Here is a 24,380-nt window from a genome sequence, read left to right as displayed (position 1 = left end):
TGGTCACACCTGCTCAGACACGGGCAGTGAACCCGAGAGTCAAATTATTTCGGCCTTCTCCTACCGACCCTCTGTATATCAAAGGGCACGCCATTCCAGACTCACTGGTAGTGACTACCACTCGAAAGAGGGCCGGGGTACCCTTTGCCACGGGAGAATCACCACCGGACAAGGAGTCTAAAAGGTTATAGTTAGCCGGTCAAGTGGCACAGCGAGTAGAACGCTCGCTTTGACATACGTGCAGAGCTTGCTAACGCAGGTTCGAATCCCGGCGGGGCCAAACTCAGCCTTTCATCCTTCCGAGGTCGATAAATGAGCACCACACACCGTGGGTAATAATAAGAAGCGCTCAGATACCTGAGGGTTCGTAGCGCTATATAAGTGCCAAATTATTATTATTATTATATGCCCTGGGCAAACGTGTCACATCAGCAGCTGCATACACCATTCGGGTTGCTAATAATACTACGTTATTAGCAAGCTATGCTGATGCCCAATGGAAGGCGTCCAGGAGGTTCCTGAACCCTCCAGAACAAAGCTTCTCACCATTGTTTCGGAGGGAAAACTAGTTAACCAGAATGTTGTGAAGGACACTGCAGAAACAGCAGGCAGGTCTCTTGCACAAGGTACTCTTCTGAAAAGACACGCATGGCTGCGTACATCGGGCTTCAGACCTGAGACTCAGGCCTCCCTCATTAATAAACCCATTGAGGAGACTAAGCTCTTCGGCAAAGCAGTGGATGAAGCGTTGGAGACAGCCAAGAAGGAACACAAGACTATAAGGTCTTTGCACCAGATTACACAAAAACCCTGCTCCCAGAGGGGTAATAATTCTTGGCGGTCCTTTCGTGGTTAGAACAACTATGGCACGGTAACTTCAACACAAATCAAGCATCTGGAAGCCCTACTTACTACCCCTCAAGGGGTCAGAAATGCTGCAAAGGTAGAGGCAGAGGCCCCAACCCAGAGGAGCCACAGCCTCTGGTCAGAAATGACCACCAAGTCCAGGTCCCCTCCCATGTCTCCCCGGTCAGGGGGCGATTAACATCTTTCCTCAAGGAATGGGAGGGGATAACTTCCGACCAGTGGGTCTTGAAGACGGTCGCCCACGGTTATCGCGTGGAATTCGCCCGACCTCCACAGTTCAGACCGCCGCGCTCACGGCGCCTTTCACCGGACCATCTGGAGATCCTGATTCAAGAGGTGGAAGCACTGCTGGGAAAGTACGCCATAGAAGCCGTCCCTATTCTTAAGGTAAACAAGGGTATTTATTCAGTGTACTTCCTTGTACCCAAAAAGGATCTCACCATGCGTCCTGTTCTAGATTTGCGCCCAGCGAACAAGTTTATAAAACCCCAGAAGTTTTGCATGGTAACACTGCAGGAGGTGATCCCATTGCTGAAACAAGGGAACTACCCCTGCAGTGGAAGCCACTCTCATGACACTCATCTCTCACGGGCTGGGGGCTCACCAGCTTCAGCAGACAGCGCACAGTCTGATCCCCTCAAATAGCGTCCAACCATATAAACTTACTGGAGCTACTAGCGGTATTCAAAGCATTGAAAGCCTTTCAGGTTCAACTGCAAGGGAAGACAGTGCTGATCCTAACAGACAGCACTACAGCAATGTATTACCTGAACAAACAGGGGCCACTCGCTCTCCAGGGCTATACAAGCTGTCCCAAAATATTTGGATATGGGCTCTCAAACACAAGATGTTTTTGTTGTCCCAACATGTTCCAGGGGAACTCGATCTTCTGGCAGACGTACTCATCAGAGATTTTCCTCTGCCAGAAGAATATGAATGGCGACTGCACGAAGACATTGTGTCCAACGTCTTCTCAGAATGGGGTTTCCCAGAGATCGACCTGTTCGCTACTCAGGAGAACGCCCAATGCTTGGACTACGCCCATCCAAGGGGAACGGTCTCTGGATAACTTGGTCGGGGAAATTTGTCTATGCTTTCCCCCCACCCCCGACTCCCCTTCTCAACAAGATAGTGCACAAGATGCACCAAGAACCAGTCACCATGATAATGGTGGCCCCCATGTGGGCATGCCAACCCTGGTTCGCTCACCTGATGGAAATGTCCCTCTCTCCACCAGTCAAGCTGCCCTGCCTGTACAACATGTTGTCTCAGGACAGGGGGGAGACCCTACACCCATGCCCACAAACTCTGAATTTAGCAGCCTGGCTCCTGAGATCATAGAGTTTGGACACCTGCATCTCCCTCAGAGATGCATGGACATACTCAGGGAAGCGAGAAAGCCTAATACACGTTATTGCTATGCCAGCAAATGGAAACGTTTTGTCATCTGGTGCAATTCCAAGGGCGTCAATCCCATCGATTGCTCACCCTCACACATTGTGTTGTATCTAACCCACCTGTTGGACTCTGGGTTAGTCTTCAATTCCCTAAAGCTTCATCTGGCTGCTCTGTCAGCCTACACCACATCACAACAAAAGGTATTGTGGTGGTAAATACCAGTAATTAACGCCTTTATGGAAGGGATTAAGAGGATTTATCCTCCCATCTCTCACCCAGCCCCTGGATGAGATCTGAATGTGGTTTTGACCAGGCTCATGGGATCTCCCTTTCGAGCCTATGCATAAAGCAAGTCTGAAAGACCTGACTTATAAGACAGCCTTCCTAGTGGCTATCACTTTTATCAGAAGAGTTAGCGAACTACAGTCTGTCTGTTTTAGACCCCTTTGTTACAGTCCACAAAGATATGGTAGTTCTGCGCACACATCCCAGGTTTGCACCTAAATTCATTTCGAAGTTCCATGTGAACCAGTCAATCAAACTACCCACTTTCTTCCAGAACCCTACTAACATGGCCGAAAGAAGCCTTCACACACTAGACGTGCGCAGGGCAGTCATGTTTTACCTGGAAAGAACTAAACAATTCTTCATTTCAGTGGCAGCTGGTAGAGAAGGGGATCCCGTCTCTAAACCCGCGATCTCAAGGTGGATTGTCAAATGCATCACACTATGTTACACTCTTGCGAAGAGAGAACTGCCCTTCAAGCCTAGAGCACATTCTACTTGAGGCACTGGGGCATCCATAGCATTCATTGCAAATGTTCCCCTAGAGTCCATTTGCAAAGCGGCAACCTGGAGTTCTGTACACTCCTTTACAAAACACTATTGCCTAGACACTCATTCTAGGTCTGATTCTCAGGTGGGACAAGCAGTACTAAGACATCTTTTCTCTACTGTTCCTTCTCACAACCCACCTCCAACTCCGGGTACTGCTCGCTAGTCTATGCACAGCATGTGATGCTTAGCAGATTAGCAAGCATCAGAAGACATGCATTACTCATCGTAATAGCATTTCTGATGATTGTATCTGCTTGGATTCACATGTGCCCTCCCTAGCTCCCCGCTCGGGGTGGAAGGAACATAGACTTCTTACTACTTTCTCTCTTTATGTACTCACTCACTATAGCCTTGGGCTCCCTCATGGCAGAAAAAGTACAATCGGAGGGACCTTGGCGCGTGAGGTATTTTGGGTACTACACACGTCACAATAGGGATAGGGATAGTGTTACAGACACGCCTATGCCGACGTCCCCTTTCGGTCCCCGAAAGACAAGATGCAATACTCTGCGGTTACCACTGGATGTCAGACCAAATGCACAGCATGTGAATCTAAGCAGATACAATCATCAGAAATGCTATTACGGTGAGTAATGCATGTCTCATTTGTCCAATACATAAGTGTGTCAGTGTTTCTTTGGACCATAAGTATGCTACATGTTCTTCGTACCTTTCCACAGCCCCCCCTCTCCCTGCTAAGATAAGCTTGACTGATCTGCTTCCTCCCAGTACTTTCAGTGGTAGAGGCCTATATTAAGCATTGGAGTTCTGTATTTGGCCCGGGATTCGTTTAATAAAGCTTAAAAACTGGAATTTAGAAAAACTGTCCCAAAACAAACAGCAGGTCTGCTGCAGGGCCCATTGAACGAGATGGTAACGATTTTTATTTTTTTATTTGCATATTTACCAACCAGCTAGAAGAAATAAATTGCGGAAAAATACATATGGAAATAAGTACCAATAATAGTACGAACTGTCAGTTTGACTGCATTATGTATGTGATTTTGTGGTTGTGTACTGTTTTTGGATTAATAGTTTGGAAGGTAATGTTTGGAAAAAAACAATTGAACAATGAAATGTAGACTATTCAGAATTTGGGTCTAGTGGGTAATGAGGGGATGTGGTAGCTGGTGTCTTCCATGGGGGACCAAACCATCCTTCAGCTGCACCTGCTTTTGCAGGCATAGCAATCAGATGTCTGAGCACATAAAGGAACTGAGATCTAGCAATACATTAGCGTCACAGCCACACAATCTTTTTACTTGTTCTCCCCTGCTTGGTCCCAAGTGCGAATAAGTCACTCACTCCCATCCTCTTCTGTAGGTGCAAAAGCTACAGCGAGCGGCCCTGAAAGATCCTGTAAAGTGTGCCGTGTCCTCCAAGTACCAGACGGTGGAAAAGTTGCAGCAATACTACCTCTTCATTCCTTCAAAGTTCAAGGTATAATGGCTCCCTCCTCGGTCTTCAAATGATGCCTTTGAAATCCTCTCTTCAACCAGCTAATTCAGTTGTAAGACGCGTCTGTGGGTGGCTGCACCACTTGCAACCTTTTAATCATTGTCTGATTGCTCCTCTCAAACATTGTCTCCCCAGGACAGTTACTTGGTCTACATCCTGAATGAGCTGGCTGGGAACTCCTTCATGATCTTCTGCAGCACCTGCAACAACACACAAAGAACAGCGCTTGTGCTGCGCAATCTGGGCTTCACTGCCATCCCACTGCATGGACAGATGGGCCAGGTATTTAGGAAGTGAAGAATACCTTCTTTATGTTTCATTAGAGAGTGGGATACTAGAGCGTTGTTGATGCCTCTTTGCATAATTGTTAATTGTAGGTCCAAATGTACACTCTGGGTTCTGCAAACAGAGTGACCCTGCAGTTTGTGCTTCAGGGTCAACTTCCACCTTTTTGTGTTTGTATTTATTTACTGAGCGTGACAATTGCTAGGAGCATAGTGCAAAGGGCCCATTCCTTTTTCAGACAGCCTGTTTGATTGCTTACAAACATCTACAAATTCATGATAGACAGCTGGTGGAGGATATGAGCTGTAACTCAATTAAGACGGCGCAAGACAGACTTAAATATATCTTCACTGTTTACAAACCTATGTATTTACAGCAGTGCAATCCAGTGGTACCAAGACTTTGGGAACATGGAGTGGCTGGTGTGATTTCATTCTAAGAGTTTGGGCTGCTTCCAGGGAGAGAAGGTGCATCTCAAGGGCAATCTTTAAACCAGACATTCTTGACATGCCTTTAATTTCAGGGGGGTAGGGAGTTCCGGTGAGAAGGAACCAGGATAGTAAAGGAGCAATAGCAGGAGACCGTACAATATTGGGAGGAGACAGTTGAAGAGATCTTGGAGGAGCGTAGAATGAAAAGGCTGTATTGAGGTAGATTTGGCCAAGTGATGGGGAGGAGCTTTGATGGCTTTAAACAAAGTTTACATTTGAATGGGGAGCATATTTTTCTCTCCATTTACAGCCCCTCTGCGTGAATGCAGTGGGCCTTATGAAGAGTTTGCTAATAAATAAGTTGTACCACCACTTTTGACTTCACTGCCATTATTTTATGAGGCCCAGTCTCTATGTGGGGGTTGTCAGGAAAGGTCTCTATGAGAAAGAGGGGTTCATGTAGCGTGCGCACCATATTTATGCGATGGTGCAATTTTATATGAATCCATGTATGTGCACACTCTTGTGCACCCTCTTCTCAAGAAACCCACAGCTGAAAGTTGTGCAAAGTCTGCAGTTGTGCAGGAAGCTCCAGTGTCCTCAGCGGCTACTTTGTTTCAGCAAAGTAATCCATTGCAACGCATAGGGTCCCCCTCTCTATCCTTCAACTCTGCCTTGGCTTCTGCCTGACTCTTGGAGGGCCATATAACAACTGCACATGCGCAAAGTCGTGCAAAGTCTGCAGTTGTATGCAGTGGATGCGTTGGGTGCGGACTATTGAATATCGTCTCACACAACTCTTAAAGTAAGTGACTTTTGAAAATAAGTGCTGACTTATCCTAACTCTCAATTTTGCCCCATGTCGGAAGCATAAGCAGGCACTTTGTACCTAGAGCCGAGGGGGATGTCATGCTCATATAACCTGCGTATTACAGCCCTAGGTGATGATCTTAATGCCCCTCAATTTGAAAATCTTCCTGAAGGGGTTAGAAATCGAAAAAAGTTGGAAAGATCGTTCTTCAAACCATATCCTGCAGGTGGGGGCTGTTTTTGCCCCCCAGAGAGTCTTTGTGCAGGACAATCAAGTCCCCACGGGATCGAGCTATACCCATCACTGACAGAATGATGGGTTTCTGCGGCCTCCACCCCGACCAACCCAATTATGTCAGGTGTATTGTTTTCTAACATGGAATGCACACGTACATTAAGAAATACTATGGCAGATTTTTTTCTGGTTGGTGAATCTTCAGCTGTGGAAGATTTGCCTGTGAGCGAGAATGGAAGAAAGGAAGCGCTCCATTGAAATCCAGTGGGGTGGCATTCCCAACAGAACCTATGGTATTGTGTTGCATTGCCCCTAAGGGCGTCTGAGGTTAGGGGGGTGGTGGGGTTCTGTGCCCCAAATCGCCCTGGACTCATCGTTTGAATTAAATGCCATATCGGCTCTGCTTTAAGTATCAAGGATTGCAGCAGAAAACCGTCAAAAGGCATAGGACTATGCAGGCGGACAAGGTGTCAGTAGATGCTGCTTCAGCACTTACAGCTCTGGGCTTTTTTCTTACTTTGCTGGTTAAGCTTTTTGAAGATTTAAAGTCAAAGGTATTCCACCAGCACTCAAGATTACTCCTGGAACTCGCCAAAGGATATCAACGAAACGTCATGGTTGCCCTGAAATCGGCAATCAATGGCTCAGTGAGAGAAATGCTTAAGGAGTTTCAAACCGAAACAAAAAAGCAGTCAAAGTTGAACCCACTACAAAAACACTGGAAATGGGTGAAGGAGGAATTGGGTCGACTTAATCTGAACTTATTGGAAGATAGGAGGGGTCGGGAACGTGGGCCGACAGAGACCCATGACTTGGGTAAAGAAGGCCCTAGTCAAGAACCTGTACCCAGCCCCTTGGATGGCACTCCTCTTTCCGCTTCAGCCCTGGAAGAACTTGTGCGTCTAGCTCAGGTGGCGGATGAGACAGACATTGTGCTACCAAGCCCCTTTTGCTAAAGGGAAACCCTAGAACCAAGGGTACCTAATAAGAAATGTAGCAAGTCCAACGGTAAAACTAAAGAGACGGAAGAAGCTACTCCTTGAATCCTATTCTGAGACACAAGTAGATGTGGGGGAAACCAAGAGAACCAAGCACCGAAAACGTAGAAAAAGCAGGAGCATGGACTTAAGCAATTTCATTCGAAGACTTAAACAAGCAGAGCAAGATATTACGGAAATACCTAAACCGGGGGTGCTGGGGAAAAGAAAGAATAAGCTTGTTGCTTCCTAATCTGTTAAGAAACCATTAAACCAACAAGCATGAAAATAACAGTTGGGAGCCAGACTGAGGTGCAATGTGAGCCCCTTAAGATTGCCCCTATATTTCTCAGAGGCATACAGTGCATTGGCACATCTAAAGAGAGTGGAGGTGATGCCCTATCTGGTCAGCGTAAGGAACAGACTTCTTATAATCTAACGGTCACTGGAAAATGTTCCCCGCCTTGGCAGATTGACTTGAATACGAGGGACTCTGGGCCAGGCGAAAGTATAGTGGACCATTCAGAGAATTCCACCCTTACTGAGGCCATAGGGAGAGAAAATATTGGTGCATGTGCGCATATGCCCTGCTCATGTATGCAGGATATTTCCGAATGCCAATTATAAGCTCAAGTGAAAAGAATGCAGGGTCCCCTGCCCACGAAGACGCCAAGAGTTTTAATCTCCAGAATGGATGTGACAAACCGAAAGAGAAGCCATATGAACGGTATTGTACGATTTTTCCCGAATGTAAAAGTCTGAATGCACCAAAAGTCCGAAAATGCATACCACCAAACGAACACCAAAAGTCCGAACCTTTGGTGGTATGCATTTAAGGTAGGTAAAAAAAGACTGCATGGTGTCCCCTGCAACACCCTGCTCACTATACTGTCTAGTATGGTGAGCAGGGGTTGCGGGGGGAAAAAATATTTAAAAATAAATATATTAAACGGGGGATGCAGGGGTGTCCCCAACAATATCCTGCTCACTATACTTTACAGTATAGTGAGCGGGGGTTGTGGGAAAAACCCCTGGAGCTGCCCGAAAAAATCAACAAAAAAGAAAATGGCCCTGCTGTGCCTGGCCCCGATCACGGAAGTGAAAGGGAACTGGCGCCACAGGGACACAAGGCATCTTAAAAGGTAAGTAGGGTTTGGTTATGTTGGGGGTGTGGGTGGTGGTGTGTTGGAGGTGTAGGGATGTAGGGTTTTGAAATGTATGTTCGCATGGGAAATGTACAAACCTTTTGTGGTGCATACATTTCCCATGCAAACTTTTCCATCACGGGAAAAACAGCTGTGGTCTGATCAAGCAGATCCATATGAACAGATCTACAACTCTGTCAATTCTGAATGAAATCCCTCCTCTCCAATTCTTTATCGACAGCAGACATTGAATATGTTAGATTTCCCTATCCTCCATCGTCTGAATTCTGTGGAGTTGTGTCTAAAATCTTAGACTGGGTGTTGATGCGGTGCTGAGAGCCAGAGGGGATTTGAGGAGGAGAGGTTACAAAGTACTTTCGGAGTTACCTGTAAGAGTTAATTCATCTTGGAAAATGGACCTGAAAGTGGCAACAAGGCAGCTACACCCTCTGCCCCACACAGTGTAGAAATATTGCCTAATGTTTGCTCCATGGTTCCGGAGATTGTCTCCCAGATATTCCTCAAGTTAGGTCTTCCGGGGAAGCAACTCTAGTTAAAGAATCAAACTTTTATCGTGGAATACTAGGGGCCATAGATCATTTAGAACTGAAAGAAGGGCATACATTTTTGAGACATTTTGATCTAATTGTGTTCCCACGAAACATGGCTCCAAACTTCCTTTGGGCTGGACGGCTTCTCAATATTCCACCATTTGGCAGTGGGTGAGGGAATGGGTCGGCCGTCGGGGGGGGGGAGAGGGGGGTCCACGCCATTGCCTGTAGAACTAAGGTATTTGGTCACACCGTCCTTCTGTCTAATGTGTCTGGCATCTTGGCTACAAAGGTAGATACGGGCCGGAAAGAGTCAACTTGAAGTGGATTGTAATAAATGTTTATTGGAACCCGATGTCTAAGGATCTAAAGATTTTCCAACAGGCATTGGCTGATTTACTGCTTTTGTAAACAGAGCAAAGCCCATTTTACGAATTCTTGGTCGTGGATGATTTCAGTTAACAATGTACAACATGTTTTTCCCCAGGTTCTATGGACTATAAGCTACCCTCGCCTAATGGAGAGTTATGCAGGAATTTCTTTGTGGGCTGGGATCTCTTGATGGCTAATGGCTTTATTGAGGGGTCATCCCCACCCCCTGCTCCGACTTGGGGGGAGGGAGGATAGTTTCTCAACAATCAACTACTTGTTTTTGTCTAGTCCTCTGTTTGAAGATTGCTCTCGTTTTGCTATTTCAAATGGCTCTCCGAGTGATCATGCCATCTTGGAAGCAGATTCCTCCAAAAAAACCAGAGGTGGTGGACCACTATTTCTCGCAAGAGTTGACCATGAATAATGGGGTGGAATAGAGTTGCCGTATTTAAAAATAATGGGCGGGTCTTGGATTATTGCTTGGGGCAAACCATCTGCTCTGTCGGAAGTGGACCTGGGGGAGGTGTTATCCAAGAATCTTTGAGGTTTCTCTCGGGCATTAATATCCCCCCGCCCTCCCCCGCCACCTAATACGTCGCCATGTTGCGGCACGTTAAACATCACCAGAGTTTTGATGACCAGACGTGGCAGGGTTGAGGGGGAAAATGAGACTGCATTTAAGAAAGCTTAAGACTAAGTCCAAGGATTTACAAAACTATAAGAGGGAAGCCAAAAATCTTAAATATACCTATAGAAACTGGTCCAGAGCCCATCGATCCTACTGTGCCCAACTAGAAGGATTAGTTATGTTAAGCTGACAAAATAATTCCGGAAACCTTTGGTCAATTATCAGGTCATGGGACAACCTGGTCATTGCAACCCAGGATGGAATTTTCCAGCAGCAGGTGTGGGTTGACCCCTTTTCCGGGCTCTATGATACCGAAGGTAAAAGTGAAACCAAAGAGCAAAAATGATACAGCCTGGTCCTTCAAGTTCTTAGTAGAAGAAATAAAAACGTATTCAGAAATGCTCAACATCCAGATCCCCGTGTCCAAATGGCCTGAGCAACGAGATTCTTAAGTCAGACCCTGATAGGGCTGCCGTTTTGGAAGCTTTGTTTAAGGGAATAGTGGTTTCAAAGCAAACTCCAGGCTCTTGGAGAAGGGCGACCATTATTCCCATCTTCGAGAGATCAGTGGTTGGACCCTTCCAATTACCGCCCGATCTCCCGCTTGGACGCCGATGGGAAGACTTTCGCTGCCCTTGTCCTTGGGGACCTGGAATTATGGGCCAAAACACACAGCGTTATCTCAAAATACCAAACAGGCTTTAGGAGAGGCCTTTCTACATCCCTTAATGGCCTCTTTTTTTTAATGCTGTGTGTTGGGCAAGATTGTATGCAGTACGCTGTGGGAGACTGCAACAGCCTTGTCCTCTTGGCAATAGTTAACCCAACCTTTGGTATAAGCATATATTACTCAGTTGGTAACGTGGTTGCGCAGCCAGGCTTATCTCAAGAGGGGTCAATGTGAGCTGTAAGGGTGTAACAGAGTTTCACAGTGACAGTTATCCAAATAAACACTCTCAAGGTTATTCATTTAACGGACAGTTATATAAGCCTTCTTCAGAAGGCAGCCTATCACATCTAACACTTAAATATACTTCAAAACACACTGTTTCTGTAAATCAGATGATAACCCATTGGGGATGGCACAGGCAATTCCTACACCCTCAGGTGACTTGAATAGCTAGGACACTGTGGACATTGATTTATCACTGGTACATTTAGAGCAATTCGGAGTTTGGTGCAAAGGTTAGATATAGGAATAAAACGTAGGTTAACAAATACTTCATAAACTGGTAAGTACTTAAAACCCTCCAATGCGAAGTAAAATTAACCCTTTCCTGGGGGAAAGGTAAAAGCACAGAGTCCGAGGTAGACATGTCTTCCAGGGAGCCAGGCCAGCCAATGTTAGTTGAGCACAGTCTAGGGGAACTGAAAATCTTCTGGTAGGTAAGTAAAGGTCTTGCACAAAGTTTTCAAGAGTTTGTAGAAATAAAGATCATTTGAAAGGCCACAAGCTGGAATTCTTGTGAAGGGCAAAGCTGCAAGCAACTCTGCAAGGCAACCACGACAAGTCTCAACTGAGAGCTAGCAAGGGTATTGGGTAATGAGATCCCCAACAAAAATATCGCCCGTAAATATGGCAGTTTGGTTTGCCATAGGTGATATTTTTATTGGGGATATTATGTGGGAGCGGGGTTTGCGGGGGTGTCCCCCACAAATTAAAAAGTGATGCAGGGGTGTCCCCCGCAGGGCCCATTGTGAATTTTGCCGCAAAAATATGGCGATATTTTTGCGGCGAAATTATCGCATGGAACCCTAGCAAGACTACACAACAAGAGGTAAGTCCTCTTAGGTTTACAGTACCTTTTTGTATGAAGAAAACTGGTTCCAGCTGCACTTCTGCTCCTGTGTTTCTGGGCCTCAGTCATGCGGACAAGTGGGAGGACGTATTAGGGACTCCTGCAAGACGAATGGAAGGTCGGCGTCAGCACTGGGCAAACTTCAATTCAGCGGCACTTTGCGGTTTCAGCTTCTCACGTCTCAGCAAAAAGCACCACCGCGGACTCTTGGCTGTCGAGATGGGCTTTCCTTGCATCTGGGATCCAGCACTCTAATGAGGTGTCTCAGGCTCGGTCAGTCTTGCTTCATGGGAGTCTGGAGGATCTTCCTGGAGCTCTTAGCCAACTTAAAATGATGCACTCGTTTGATGTTCCTCTCCCCGGCACTTTGGTTCCAGCAGCGGCGGAAGTACAGCCAGCTCCTCTAGGATGTCCAAACGAGTTCACTTTGGGGTAGATTGGTCCCACCAACCCAAGGGGAAGAAGTCATCCTTGCAGGGCTTCTCTAGTCGAGGGGAATTAGGAGCTTCAGCACAGCAGCAGGGCTTCACCGGGCAAAGCAACGGTCCAGGAGTTGCATCAGGCATCTCTTCCAGGTTCTTCTTCGGATTCCTTTGTTTCAGTTGTCGACTCTGCTGTCCAAGCCAAAAGCCTCGCCTTTTATGCAGGTGTCTCTCATTCATTCACAGCCTAGCTGCCAGTCACACAGCAGGGTGGCTGTACTGCAAGGACAGACAGCCAGCCGTCTAATCACATGAGTGCATTCTTGTCACTTAGGAGATTAAGCCCAGGGAGTTTCGGGCACCTCTCTCACTTCCTGCCCCTGCTCGACACTCTCGAGCCAGAGGCGGGCTTCACCAGTGAATGCTGCCCAAAAAAACAAAGGGACCAAACCTGGCTTGGCGCACAGAGTAAATCTCAAGAAGGACCTGTACAACAGGTAATGGCGAAAAAAGAAGACAGAGGCCGTTGACAAAATGTGCACCCATGGGTGCCTTACTGGGGCTGCAACTGCAGTCCGGGTTAATACACGCTTTGGTAGTAAAAAGTAAACCACTGCCACCAGCCATTAATTGTAGAAAGGGTAACATAAATATGCTATATGAGAAACTAGACAAAGGGATACTAAGTACCCCACCTGCGCCGCCCTATGTTAAGATAGTGTGTGCCAGGTCTAGAAAGTTACAAAATGCAAGTCTTGGAAACAGTAGTTTTAACAAGAGAAGGTATTTAAACCTTTGGGAAATATGGAAGACTTCCCTGTGTCACTGCACTGAAGGTGCTGGGTGTCACAATGTAAAATGTAGAAGGGGAATTAGCACATTTCTGATCATTCTCCCTAACAATGTGAGTAGCGAATCTGGCTCCAGGGGCGGGTTACCCCTGTTTGGGGCATGGATAGACCTGTCCCAGGCTTTCGATACCATCAACCAGGTCCACCTCTCGGGGAAATTAACAGATTGAGGATTGCCAGAATGTCTGCTGCCTATCTTGATAGAACTACATAAGGACACTGAATTGCAGGTTAGACTTGATAGATCTGGACATCTCTCTAAACCCATTTCCATTACAAGGGGAGTTAGGCAGGTGTGTCTGGTTGCACCCTTCTTATTTAACCTTTATTTGGGCGACCTGGTTCAATGCATTGTGGAGTCTCCATTTACCAGCCTAAAATTGGGCCCTACCAAAATCATCTAGCTGGCCTCTGCCGATGACATTGTGCTGTTAGATCGCACCCAGATTGGCCTTCAGAGGTTACTCGCGGCTTTCCTGAAATATGCGAAGTAAAATGGGTTGAAGACTAACCCTGAAAAATCCAAAATCTTTATTTTTAAACATCCACTCAAGGTTGTTAAATCTTTCTCCTGGCACTTGGATAATCAAGCGATCCCATTAGTTAAAGAGATCACCTACTTGGGATCGGTGGTCCGATCCTTCCCAACCTAAGGGCTGGTCACAGATGCCCTGGATGCGAAAGAATGCTAAATAAATGTTGCACATTTTCCATTACTCCACTCATTAAATATGATATTGGTAAAATAATCCCGGGCCTTTTTGTTTGATCTTGATGCTAACCCTCAGTTACACAATATGGATTGGGAAATACTGGAGGGTATACTGTGGAGGCGAGTGATGAGTCTCCCCAACTGTGTCCCAATAGCAAGCCTAAGATACAAGCTGGGTTTAACATCATTAAGGGCTTGCTTGGAATGCAAGTGGATTACATTGTACAGGCTGATTGACTCCCCACCACCAGCCCCCGCCTCCCCCCCTTCTCTCTCTCTCTCTCTCTCTATGAAGATGTCTTGGTGGTACTTCAGGAGGCATCTAACCTATACCTAAATAATCTAAAAGTGGTATGCACCAACATTTTTGTGGAATCGGAATGTTTGGAAGTAACCTTGATCCAAAATCCCATGAAGGTTAAAGAACCTATGAAAAGAATGGATTGGATCAGAACCATTGCAACAATGAGAGAATCTAGGATTTTTCGCCTACTTGACCCTTACTGACAAATACAGATCCACAAGGTCCACCTACCTGACTAAATTCCCTGATCCTGATCTGAGAGCAGACTTTCTGAGATTTCGGTTAAATCTGTTACCAACTTTGGAAATCCAGAATCTTAGGGACGGTGTGGCTATATCGAATCCCAAGTGTCAAAAATGTAATGATGAGGAGACTCGGACCTTAAGACATCTGATGATTGATTGCCCTGGTAATCTTGAGATGAGACAGCAAAGGCTGGCCTGATTTGCCCCACATGATTGGTGGTTGGAAACGGATTGCTTCTGGAAAAGACTGGCTTCTGGTCATAAGGTTTTCCTAACAGTTGAAGTAGTGAAATCACTATGAGAATGGAATTTGCTGAGATCATTCAAATGATTAAGAGAAACATTAATGCAGAGCGCCCAATGTTGTGGAAAATGTATCGGATGATGAAAATTGTATAATTTTCTTTTCTTTTATATTGAGGATTGTTTGTTTGAGTTATGTCTGATATACTTCTTATGTTCTGTTTTTTCTATAAGGTGTGCTTTTGATTTTTTGTGTCTTATTATGTAATTGTTTTAAAGATTCATTGTTGTTTTTGAGTTTTGTGAAAAGTCAAATTTTAACTTGATTGGTTTTGACTATCACAAAAAAAGAAAAAGAAAAAACACAGCTGACCCTTCTTGCCCTGCTAACTATTGCCCATTCTCCATCACTCCCTTTCTGGGCAAACTCTTGGAAAAGATGGCCATCTCGCAGCTTTACCTTTTCTCTGATTCTGTTGGTTGTGTCCATGACCATCAATCTGGCTTTAGAGCTGCCAGAAGCACGGAAACTGCTCTCCTGAACATCCATGAAGATCTACTCACCAGCTTTGATTCAAACATACCCTCTGTCCTCAACCTACTCTCTCTCTCTTCTGTCTTTGACACAGTCAACCATACCATCCTGCTCAACTGTCTCTGACAACCTGGGTATCACTGATCAGGCTCTGGCCTGGCTGACCTCTTTCCTTCCCAGGTCCAACATTGGTCCTTCCTTTCATCTATCTCCCTTTCTACCTGTGGTGTTCTCCAGGGGTCTAACCTCTCACCCTGGCTCTTCAACCAATACCTGGCAACTCTCGCCCACCGCATTGCCCTTTTCTGCTCCAACTTTCAGTACTACGCTGATGACACTCAACTCATTTTCATGCTTCCCTCAGCCACTTCCTCTCCTTCTCTCATCTGACTCCCTATCTGCCATTCAGGAGTGGTGTGCTGCCAACGATCTCTGCCTGAATGCCAGCAAGACGGAGATCCTCCTCATTGGCACACCTTACCCCTCCTTTCCTATCTCTCTGGCCGGCCTCCCTTGGACGCCCTCCTACTCCCATCTGTGAAGCTAAGAACCTCGGGTTGAGCTTTGATTGATTCCACGCTCTCCTTCTCTGCCCACATCTCTGATGTCTCTAAAAAGTCTAATTTCCCATTGCACCTCCTCGGAGGTAGTCTTTCCTCTCCTTCCCCCAGAAGCTCTGTCTCTCGAGCCCTGGTTCTCTCTAGGTTGGATTATTGCAACAGCCTCTTTCTAAATCTACCTGCTTCTTCTCGCCACCCTTTGCAACTTATCCAGAACAAGACTGTGATACTTGTCCTTGGCCTCAAGCCCTGGGATCGTATCGCTCCAGCCCAGAAATCTCTCCATTGGCTCCCACTGGCTGCAAGGATAAAATTCAAAACCCTTTGCATTGTCAACAAGGCTTTCTGGGGCCTGGGTCCAAAATAACTTCAGCTGTCCCTCCGTAAATACCTTCCCTCCTGAGCTCTTCGCTCCTCTACCTCGAACTCCCTCAGAGTCAGTCGTTTTTCAAAGAAACAAGCTGGGGGTAGATCTGTCTTCAGCTGGGGCCACCCTCTGGAACAGCCTCCCTGCCACTCTGAAACTTGAGGAGAAGCATCTCTGGTTCCGGAAGCACCTCAAGACCTTCCTCTTTGCTGTCTTTGCTCCTCCTCTCCACTGCTGATCTTCTCTGTCTCGGAACCGCACACCTGGCTTAGCCTCTGGCTTTTGGGCCCAGGTACCTGCTCATCCTGCCACCCACCCGCACTGCCTCCTGGCAATCCCTTGCCCTGGGGTCTGTATCTGTAACCATACAGCACCCCTCCACCCCCTTTTTCCGCACTTATCTGACACACTGTCTGTTGCCTTTATACCTTCGTGTTAGGCACGATTGTATGCAGTACCCTTTGGGTGCACTAAAACAACCCTGACCTCCTGGCAATAGGAACCCAACCTTTGGTATAAGTCTGTAATACACAGGTTGGTAGCGTGTTGAGCAGCCAGGCTTATCTCAAAAGGGGTCAATGTGAGCTGTAGGGGAGTTACACAGAGATTCACAGTGACAAGTATTCAAATGAACTCTTACACACAATTGTTTCTTGTTTAAAAAATTATTAATTTATTTATCCGTCAGTTAGAATAAGCCGTAGGTACCTTTAGCTTGAGGAAAAGTGCGGCAGATGATTTCTGTTTCTGTGTAGCTCTGCGGATCCTGATGTTTCTGGACCTCAGTCGTGAAGACAAGAGGGAGGACTTCTGGGGACTCCTGCACTACAATGGGACGGTCACCGCTCGCAATGGGCAATCTTGAAACAAGTGGCAATTTGGTGTTTCAGCTCGTCGCGTCTACGGCAAATAGCAACACTGCGGTTCCTTGCATCTGGGGTCCCGCACTCTGAGGGGGCTCAGGCTTGTTCAGTCCTGCTTCCTGGGAGTCCAGAGGATATTCCTGGAGCTCTTTGCCATCTTAAAAGCGACACAGATCTGGTGTTCCTCTACCTGGCTATTCAGTTCGGGTAGCAACTGCAGTGGAATATCAACCAGCTCTGAGAGGATGTCCAGGTGGCTTACTTTGGAGTTGATTGGTCCCACCAACTCAAAGGGAGAAGTCGTCCTTGCATGGGCTATTCTGTCGATACGAATTTGGATTTTTAGCACAGCAGCAGAGCTTCGCTGGGCAAACCTACGGTCTAGGAGTTGCAGCAGGCGTCCTCCAAGTTCTTCTTCAGATTCCTTCGTCCAGTGGTCGACTCTGCCTTCCAAGCCAAAAAGCCTCGCCTTTTTTTGCGGGTTTGCCCTATTCATTCCAGCCTAGATGTCAGTCACCCAGCACAGTGGCTGTCCTTGCCGGACAGCCAGCTGCCCAATCACCTAAGAGTGCACTCCTGTCTCCTAGGAGACTAAGCACAGGGAGGTTTGGGCACTCCCTCGCTTCCTGCCCCCGCCAGACACCCTGGAGCCAGAGGCGGGCTTCACTCGTGTCACCCTTGGGTGCTTTACTGCAGCTGCGAACGCAGCCCGCGGTAAATGCACACCACGGTAGCTAAAAGTAAACCACTCCAGCAGCCATTCATCGAGGAAAGGGTAACATCTAATAGTTACATACAAAGGGGATATTAAGTAGCACCCTATTGTAAGATGGTTTGTGCTGGGTTTAGAAAGTTACAAATGTACGTAAAGTAAATTTCACTCCACTGTTCTTGGAAACAGTAGTTTATCAAAGAGAAGGTATTTAAACCTTGGGGAAATCTGAGACTTCCCTGTGCCACTGCACTGAAGGTGCTGTGTGACACCATGTAAAATATGATGCCTTTGGAGTTTGTCAGACTCCACAACCAAAGGAAACAGAGTTCAAATCACATTAAAAATACATGAGAGAGTAGGAAAGTCTCGCTCTCTCCAGGTTAAAAATTCAAGTCCTCAAAATCCAGCAAAGTTGCTGGATGTCTCTAAAGTAGCGGAATTAGCACATTTCAGAGAATTCTCCCTAACACTCTTCTTCCCCCTCAACCCCCCAGACTAAGGGACAGGAGGATTTAATCCACTCCTGGATGAATCTCCTTACTCCGGTCTGTCATACTTTCTGGAGAGACCATCAGCATTTTGGTGATTACACCATGACCTGTGTTATATGGTAAAATCAAACCGTTGAAGGCTGATTGACCATCTTAACAATTTAGGATGTTCCCCCTTCATCTGCATTAACCATATCGAGGGTTGGTGGTCTGTTTGAATCACAAAAGTAGATCCATACAAGTATGGTCTAAACTTCTTCAAAGACCACACAATGGCAAAACATTCCCGTTCTATGGTTGCCCACCTTGTTTCAGGGTCCTTCAGCTTCCTACTGATGAAGCAAATTGGGTGTTCCCTGCCTTTCCCATCAAGCTGACTCAGAACTGCACCTATTTCTGTATTGGAAGCATCAGTTTGTACAATAAAGGATTGGTTGTAGTCAGGAGTTCCCACGACTGGACTTGACAAAGGGCTTACTTAAGTCCTTCAAATGCCTTGGTGCACTCCTCTTTCCACCTGACCTTCTTGGGGAACCTGGGTGAGATCATCACATTCAAGGGAGAAGCTATGGTCCCATAGTTCTCAATGAAGTTCCTTTAGTAACCTGTGAGACCTAAAAAGGCTCTCACTTGAGGTTGAGTAGTAGTTGTGGCCCAGTCTTGTACACTTAGCTAGGCAGTGGCCTTATTGCACCTCCTCCTTCCTCCTGTCCAAGGTAGACCACTTACTCTGACCAATTTGACATTTACTTGCCTTAATTGTCAGATTGCGCAAGAGCCTGCAATACATATCCTAAGTGGTCAATATGTACTCTGCCCTTTCCTCCATACTGCATGGGCGTCCCTGCCAAGGGACGGGAAACGGAACCTTTTTCACCAGAAAAAAAACTTCATCCCCCTTTAAATTTAGAGGCGCGCGGGGGCACGGCCCAGGGAGCATGCGCTGCCCTGACTCCGCTCTCTGGTGCCACACCTCAGTCGCCTTTTCCACGTCGACAGGAACGGGCCGAATTCACCAGCGCTCCTGGGTTTGGCTTCGGCCATCTAATTCCACGCGCGGATACTTCTTTGTTTTTTTTGTCTCATCTATCATTCAGGTACTCGGTCCTCAGGCGTCGCACTCCTCCCCGGCGCATGTCGACTTCTACAGGGTTCAGCAAGTGTCCATCCTGCAAAGGGCTCTTCCCAACTTCAGATCCCCACGCCCTCCGCCTACGTTGCCTTGGCCCAGACCACAGTTGGCAATCATGTTCGGCGTGTACTCGCTGTCCTCGAAGGTGCTGAAGAACAGACTAGCCAGGTGGAGGGAGCTCTTCCAGAGGATCTCAAGAACTTTGTGAAGCATCGAACCAAGCCCAAGGTAGGGCCGATATTTTCCACTGCACCCCGCAAGGGAGACTCCTTCCCAGGGACTCTCCCGTGCGGGAGGGAACGGCCAGATCCTTCTACCGGCACGTGCACTGAGGCTGCTTCAGCTACCGACCTTCGGGTTGAGTGATCCTCCCGGGCGCAGTGTTGAGGGACCGGAAGGTTCTTATACCGGGTCTTCATCCGAGGGCATCCGCCCTTGTACCGACGCCATGGCCGAGGGGTTATGACCTAACACCGGCAACACATCCAAGGGGCCACTCCTTAATACCGGCAATATGTCCGAGGGGGCGCCTAAATGCAGCTCTACTGGCCCCAAGGTCGAGGGTGCCACACCTACTGGGCGAAGGCCTGAGGAGCAGGGTAGGCCTCGTGATCCACACGCAAGTCTTGGATGAGGCCGGGCCCAGCGGGCCGTGCAACATGTCGCAGGCACGTGGCAGACAGTTCGACAAAACGGCCGCCGTGCCAGAAAGAGACACCGGTCTGACACCATTCCAGGAATTCAGCGAATAACGAGTGTCAAGGTGGGACTGGCCTCAACCAGATACGTGGCCTACAGTCTACCCTTCATTTACGCAGGGCAGCTTTCCTTTGCGTCCATATGGACAGGGTAAGCAGCAACAGCTTCAGCAGCCCACTGCTATACCCTGCCACTCTTGGGCCAGTGAGGAGGTACTCGAGTTCCTCTGCCTCATAAGGTTTCCTCAGATGGGGGTCATCAGAGACGCAGTCAGGGAAGTCCTCCCCACCACGCTAGAGGCACCACAAACGCCTCCATCGAGCCCCCAATGCCCCGGTGCAGCTGCCTCCTCTGGCTCCACATACGCCACTTCCTCAGCCTCTGGCTGGAGTCCCTGTACCCCAGCCTCCGGCGCCATCTACTCCTCCTCCACATGATCCTCCAGACCCACAGGATACGGACGAGGAGGAGGACCCGGACACGCCATCCTCAGCCAGGGCCTTCCACGAACGCCTTACTGGCCTGGCAGAGTACCTGGATCTCCCCCGACCCGAGGTCGAGCAGCCGGCAGAGGGGGTTCTGGCAGAAGTCCTCACGCGACGCCCCTCTGCCAACACGGGGATTCCACTGCAAACCAATGTAGTTTCCCTGGCCCAGAGGGGTTGGCTTAAGCCCCACTCGGTCCAACTGGTCAATCGACGCCTGGACGCCAAGTACAGGCAGATGGAGGGGGATACACTCTTGCGCTCCATCCAGCCTCAGCCACACTGTTGGGTGATCGCTGCGGCATCACTATACTCCAAGCCTCAGTCGTCCTCAGCCTCCTCCCCTTCTGCACTGCTAGGCAAGGAGGGGAAGATCTTGGCATACGGCAAGAAGATCTACTCCAACGCCTCCTTGCACCTTCGTCAGGCCAACGCAGATGCCATGCTGGCTGCCACCAACCAAAGGTTGTGGTGGGAAATTGCAAACTTTCTCCCGTAACTCCCCGCCCAGTGCCACTCCCGCTTCAAGGCTCATATCGATACCTCAAGCCATGCCATCTGCATTGCCACGGACATGAGGAGAACAGCCTGGCTCTGGGCAACGAAATTCAACCCGGATGCCCAGGAGTGCATTCTGGATCTACCGTTCGAGGGGCGGGGGGGCTCTCCCACTCCTCTACAGTTCCGCAGCTTCCAGGAACACAGATCCAGGCAGCCGGACCGCTCGCCGTCTCAAACGGCGCAAGGAACAAAATGGGCGGGGGCGGGGCTAAGGGCTTTTTCCAGTCCCCCTCCTCAGCATCAGCCTCTGAGGCAAAGAAGGCATGACCCACCGCTTCGCGTCCACGTTTCTCCAGTGGGGGGCAGGCTTGCTCTCCATGCAAAATTCTGGCGCCAGAATTTCGCAGACCCTTGGATCCTCTCCGTAGTATCAACGGGGTGCTGCCTTCCTATCCCATCTTCTCCTCCTTCCTCCCCTTTACTCCCACAGGTTGGGATAGCAACTCTTTTGGCAGAGATCCGGTCGCTCGTAGAGAGCCAGGCAGTGGAGGAAGTTCCAGCTTCCCAGCGAGGATTTGGCTTTTACTCCAGGATTTTCGCCATTAAGAAGAACCAGGCGGGACAGAGTTTTTTTGGACCTTTCCACCCTCAACCTCTCCCTACCCCTGCAAAAATTCAAGATGGCCAGCTTTTATAGCAGAGACATTGGACTAGGGAGACTGGATGTGCTCCCTGGACCTGAAGGACGCGTACTTGCACGTCCTGATTTGGCAGCCCCTTCATTCTTTCTTACGGTTCAGGATCATGGGCTACCATTTTCAATACAAAGTCCTTCCATTTGGCCTCAACTTGGCCCCCAGGGTCTTTACCCAACTCATGAACGCCATGGCGGCCCTCCTCAGAGCGCAGGGCCTCCACATCTACCCATACCTCAACGACTGGCTTGTCAGGGCTAAATCTCTGGAAGCGGTTCGACACTCTTCGCATGCCCTTATGAACACACTGCACAATCTGGGCTTCTCGCTCAACCTCAAGAAGTCACAGCTGCAGCCTACGCAGACTCTCATCCCTGGGACTCATTTGGGACACGTGCTCTGTGAGGGTGTTCCCGTCAGAGGACAAAATCTCGGCCATCAAGAGGGCCACCGCCCACTTCCTCAGCAGAGAGGTGACCTCGGCATGGTGGTACCAACATCTCCTGGGTCTACTGGCAGCGGTCCTATTAGCCATGCCACACACGAGACTAAGGATGAGAAGGATTCAGCTGGACTTCGCGGCCTCATGGAATGAGGAGCGAGGCTCGCAATCTGAGATCAACGTTCCTACATCTATCCACCAGGACCTAACATGGTGGTCCATGGACTGCAATCTACGGACGGGCAAGCCCTTTCAGCCACCCTCGCCGCAGGCCACCATCACCACAGACTCCTGACAATCTCTCGGTCCACGGCACCTGGACTCGAAAGGAGCAGGAATACCACATCAATTGGTTGGAGCTGAACACCATCTGGCTAGCGCTCAGAGCATTCCTACCACTTCTCAAGTGCAAGGTTGGTCCTAATCCAGACCGACAACTCGACCAGCATGTACTACGTCAACAAGCAGGGAGGCACCAGATCCTCTCCTCTGTGCAGACTGGCGATCAGTATGTGGGAATGGGTCCTGGAAAACGACATTTACTCTGTCAGTCCACCTCCCGGGGGAATCCAACCTGGAAGCGGACTCGCTCAGCAGGCTTGGAGTGGACAATTACGAGTGGCAGCTAAACAACATTGTTATTCAAGAGATCTTCAACAGGTGGGGTCACCCCCATTTATTTATTTATTTATTTTACATTTATAAAGCGCTCACACAGCCCGCAGGCATCGAGGCGCTGTTTGTTTTTCTTAGTTGTTTTTTTTTGTCTTAGTTACATATTTATAACGCGCTTAAACACCCAGAGGTTTCTAAGCGCGGACCCGGGGATCGAACCTGTGTTGCTTCGTGTCGTCTTGCTTCCAAGACGCACACTCTGCCGCTGAGCTATCCTCCCGGGATGTGGATCTCTTTGCCACCTGGCACAAGAAGAAGTGTCCCCAGTTCGCATCCTGGCAAGGTCAGGGCCCCGGCTCTCTGGGCGACGCATTTCACCTCCAGTGGACCGGCATGAAAGCCTACGCCTTTCCGCCCACTCCTCTGATCCACAGGGTAATTTGCAAGACCAAGAAGTCTCGCCGACTCCTCATCATTCTGGTAGCTCCATGGTAGCCGGCCAGGCCATGGTTTTCGTAGTTACTCAACCTCTCATAGGTGCCCCGATGCACCTTGCAACGGGCCCAGCACATTTTCTGGCGCAGCAGGGGGGCAGAATCATCCACCCCAGCCAGGGAAACTAGCCCTCACAGCGTGGTACCTGAGCAGGTAATGCTTCGGCACCTTAGCCTCTCGCAGGACAATCTGGAGATCATACAAGGCGCCAGGAGCAAAGCCACCAGGGCCCAGTACAAAAGCAAATGGACCAGATTCTGCCACTTGGCAGACTCCAAAGGAATTGACCCCCTGGCTTGCACCTTGGACGACGTGCTCTCCTTTTCAGCGCATCTCGCTCATTCAGGCAAGGTGCGAGGTGACCCTATTGTCAAGAAACATCTGACTGGTCTCGCTAGGCTCTACCTGCCTGTCAAGAGACTGCACTAGGTGTGGGACCTTAACATAGTCTTGGGCGCACTGGCACATTAGAGCCAATGGTGTCTGTGGGCATGAGGTTGGTCAACATCAAGACATCCTTACTAGTCGGCCTTACCTCGGCTCGTAGAGTCGGCGAGATCTAGGTGCTGGTTGCCTCTGAGCCATACACCACCTTTCACAAGGACAAGGTAGTCATGTGGACCCACCCAGCATTTCTGCCCAAGGTTCCATCTGCTTTCCACCTGAATGAGGAAATGGACCTTCCTATGTTTTTCCCCTATCCTAAGGACGAAGCACAAAGAGTGCTGCACTGCCTGGATGTCAGGCGTGCTTTGAAATTCTACTTGGACAGGACCAAGGGCTTCCGCAAATCGGACGCCCCGTTTGTCATTTTTGGAGGCTCAAAACCAGGCTATTAGGCCTCTAAGGCTTCCATATCCCGCTGGATGGTCTCAGCCATCAAAAAGGCATATGAGTGCCAGCACAAGCCGCTTCTTGCCAACATGCATGCCCACGCGGTCAGGGCCAAGGCAACGGCCATCGCATTCCAGCGCCATGTCCCTTGGCAAGTCATAAGCAGGGCGGCCACTTGGGCCTCTCCCTCGGTTTTCTGCAAGCATTACTGTCCGAAAGCTGCATCAGATCTAAAGCCGGCATCCAGAAAGGCGGTTCTCAGAAACCTATTTGCTTAAGGAGTGTCTCCTCACCTCCCTGGCGCTACAATCAGTTGTAATCGCCCATACAGTATGGAGGAAAGGGGACTAGACGCAAGGGTAATTAGAAGTTACTCACCAT

The 24,380-nt window shown here is 48.6% G+C and overlaps 1 protein-coding gene across 1 annotated transcript in view; it reads left to right on the top strand.

The window, feature by feature from the left end:
• DDX47 (DEAD-box helicase 47) overlaps positions 1-24,380 on the top strand; it is a 413,891-nt gene that overhangs the window by 242,320 nt on the left and 147,191 nt on the right. The window contains exons 7-8 of the mRNA XM_069654450.1: positions 4,426-4,542; positions 4,696-4,842. Of these exons, the coding sequence (XP_069510551.1) occupies positions 4,426-4,542; positions 4,696-4,842 (264 nt within the window). The remainder of the gene's footprint in view (positions 1-4,425; positions 4,543-4,695; positions 4,843-24,380) is intronic.

Source organism: Ambystoma mexicanum, chromosome 3q (assembly GCF_040938575.1).
Source record: "Ambystoma mexicanum isolate Mex_15411 chromosome 3q, UKY_AmexF1_1, whole genome shotgun sequence".
Taxonomy (NCBI): domain Eukaryota; kingdom Metazoa; phylum Chordata; class Amphibia; order Caudata; family Ambystomatidae; genus Ambystoma; species Ambystoma mexicanum.
Note: the sequence above shows the minus strand (reverse complement) of the source record. Positions and strands in the feature narration are given on the sequence as shown.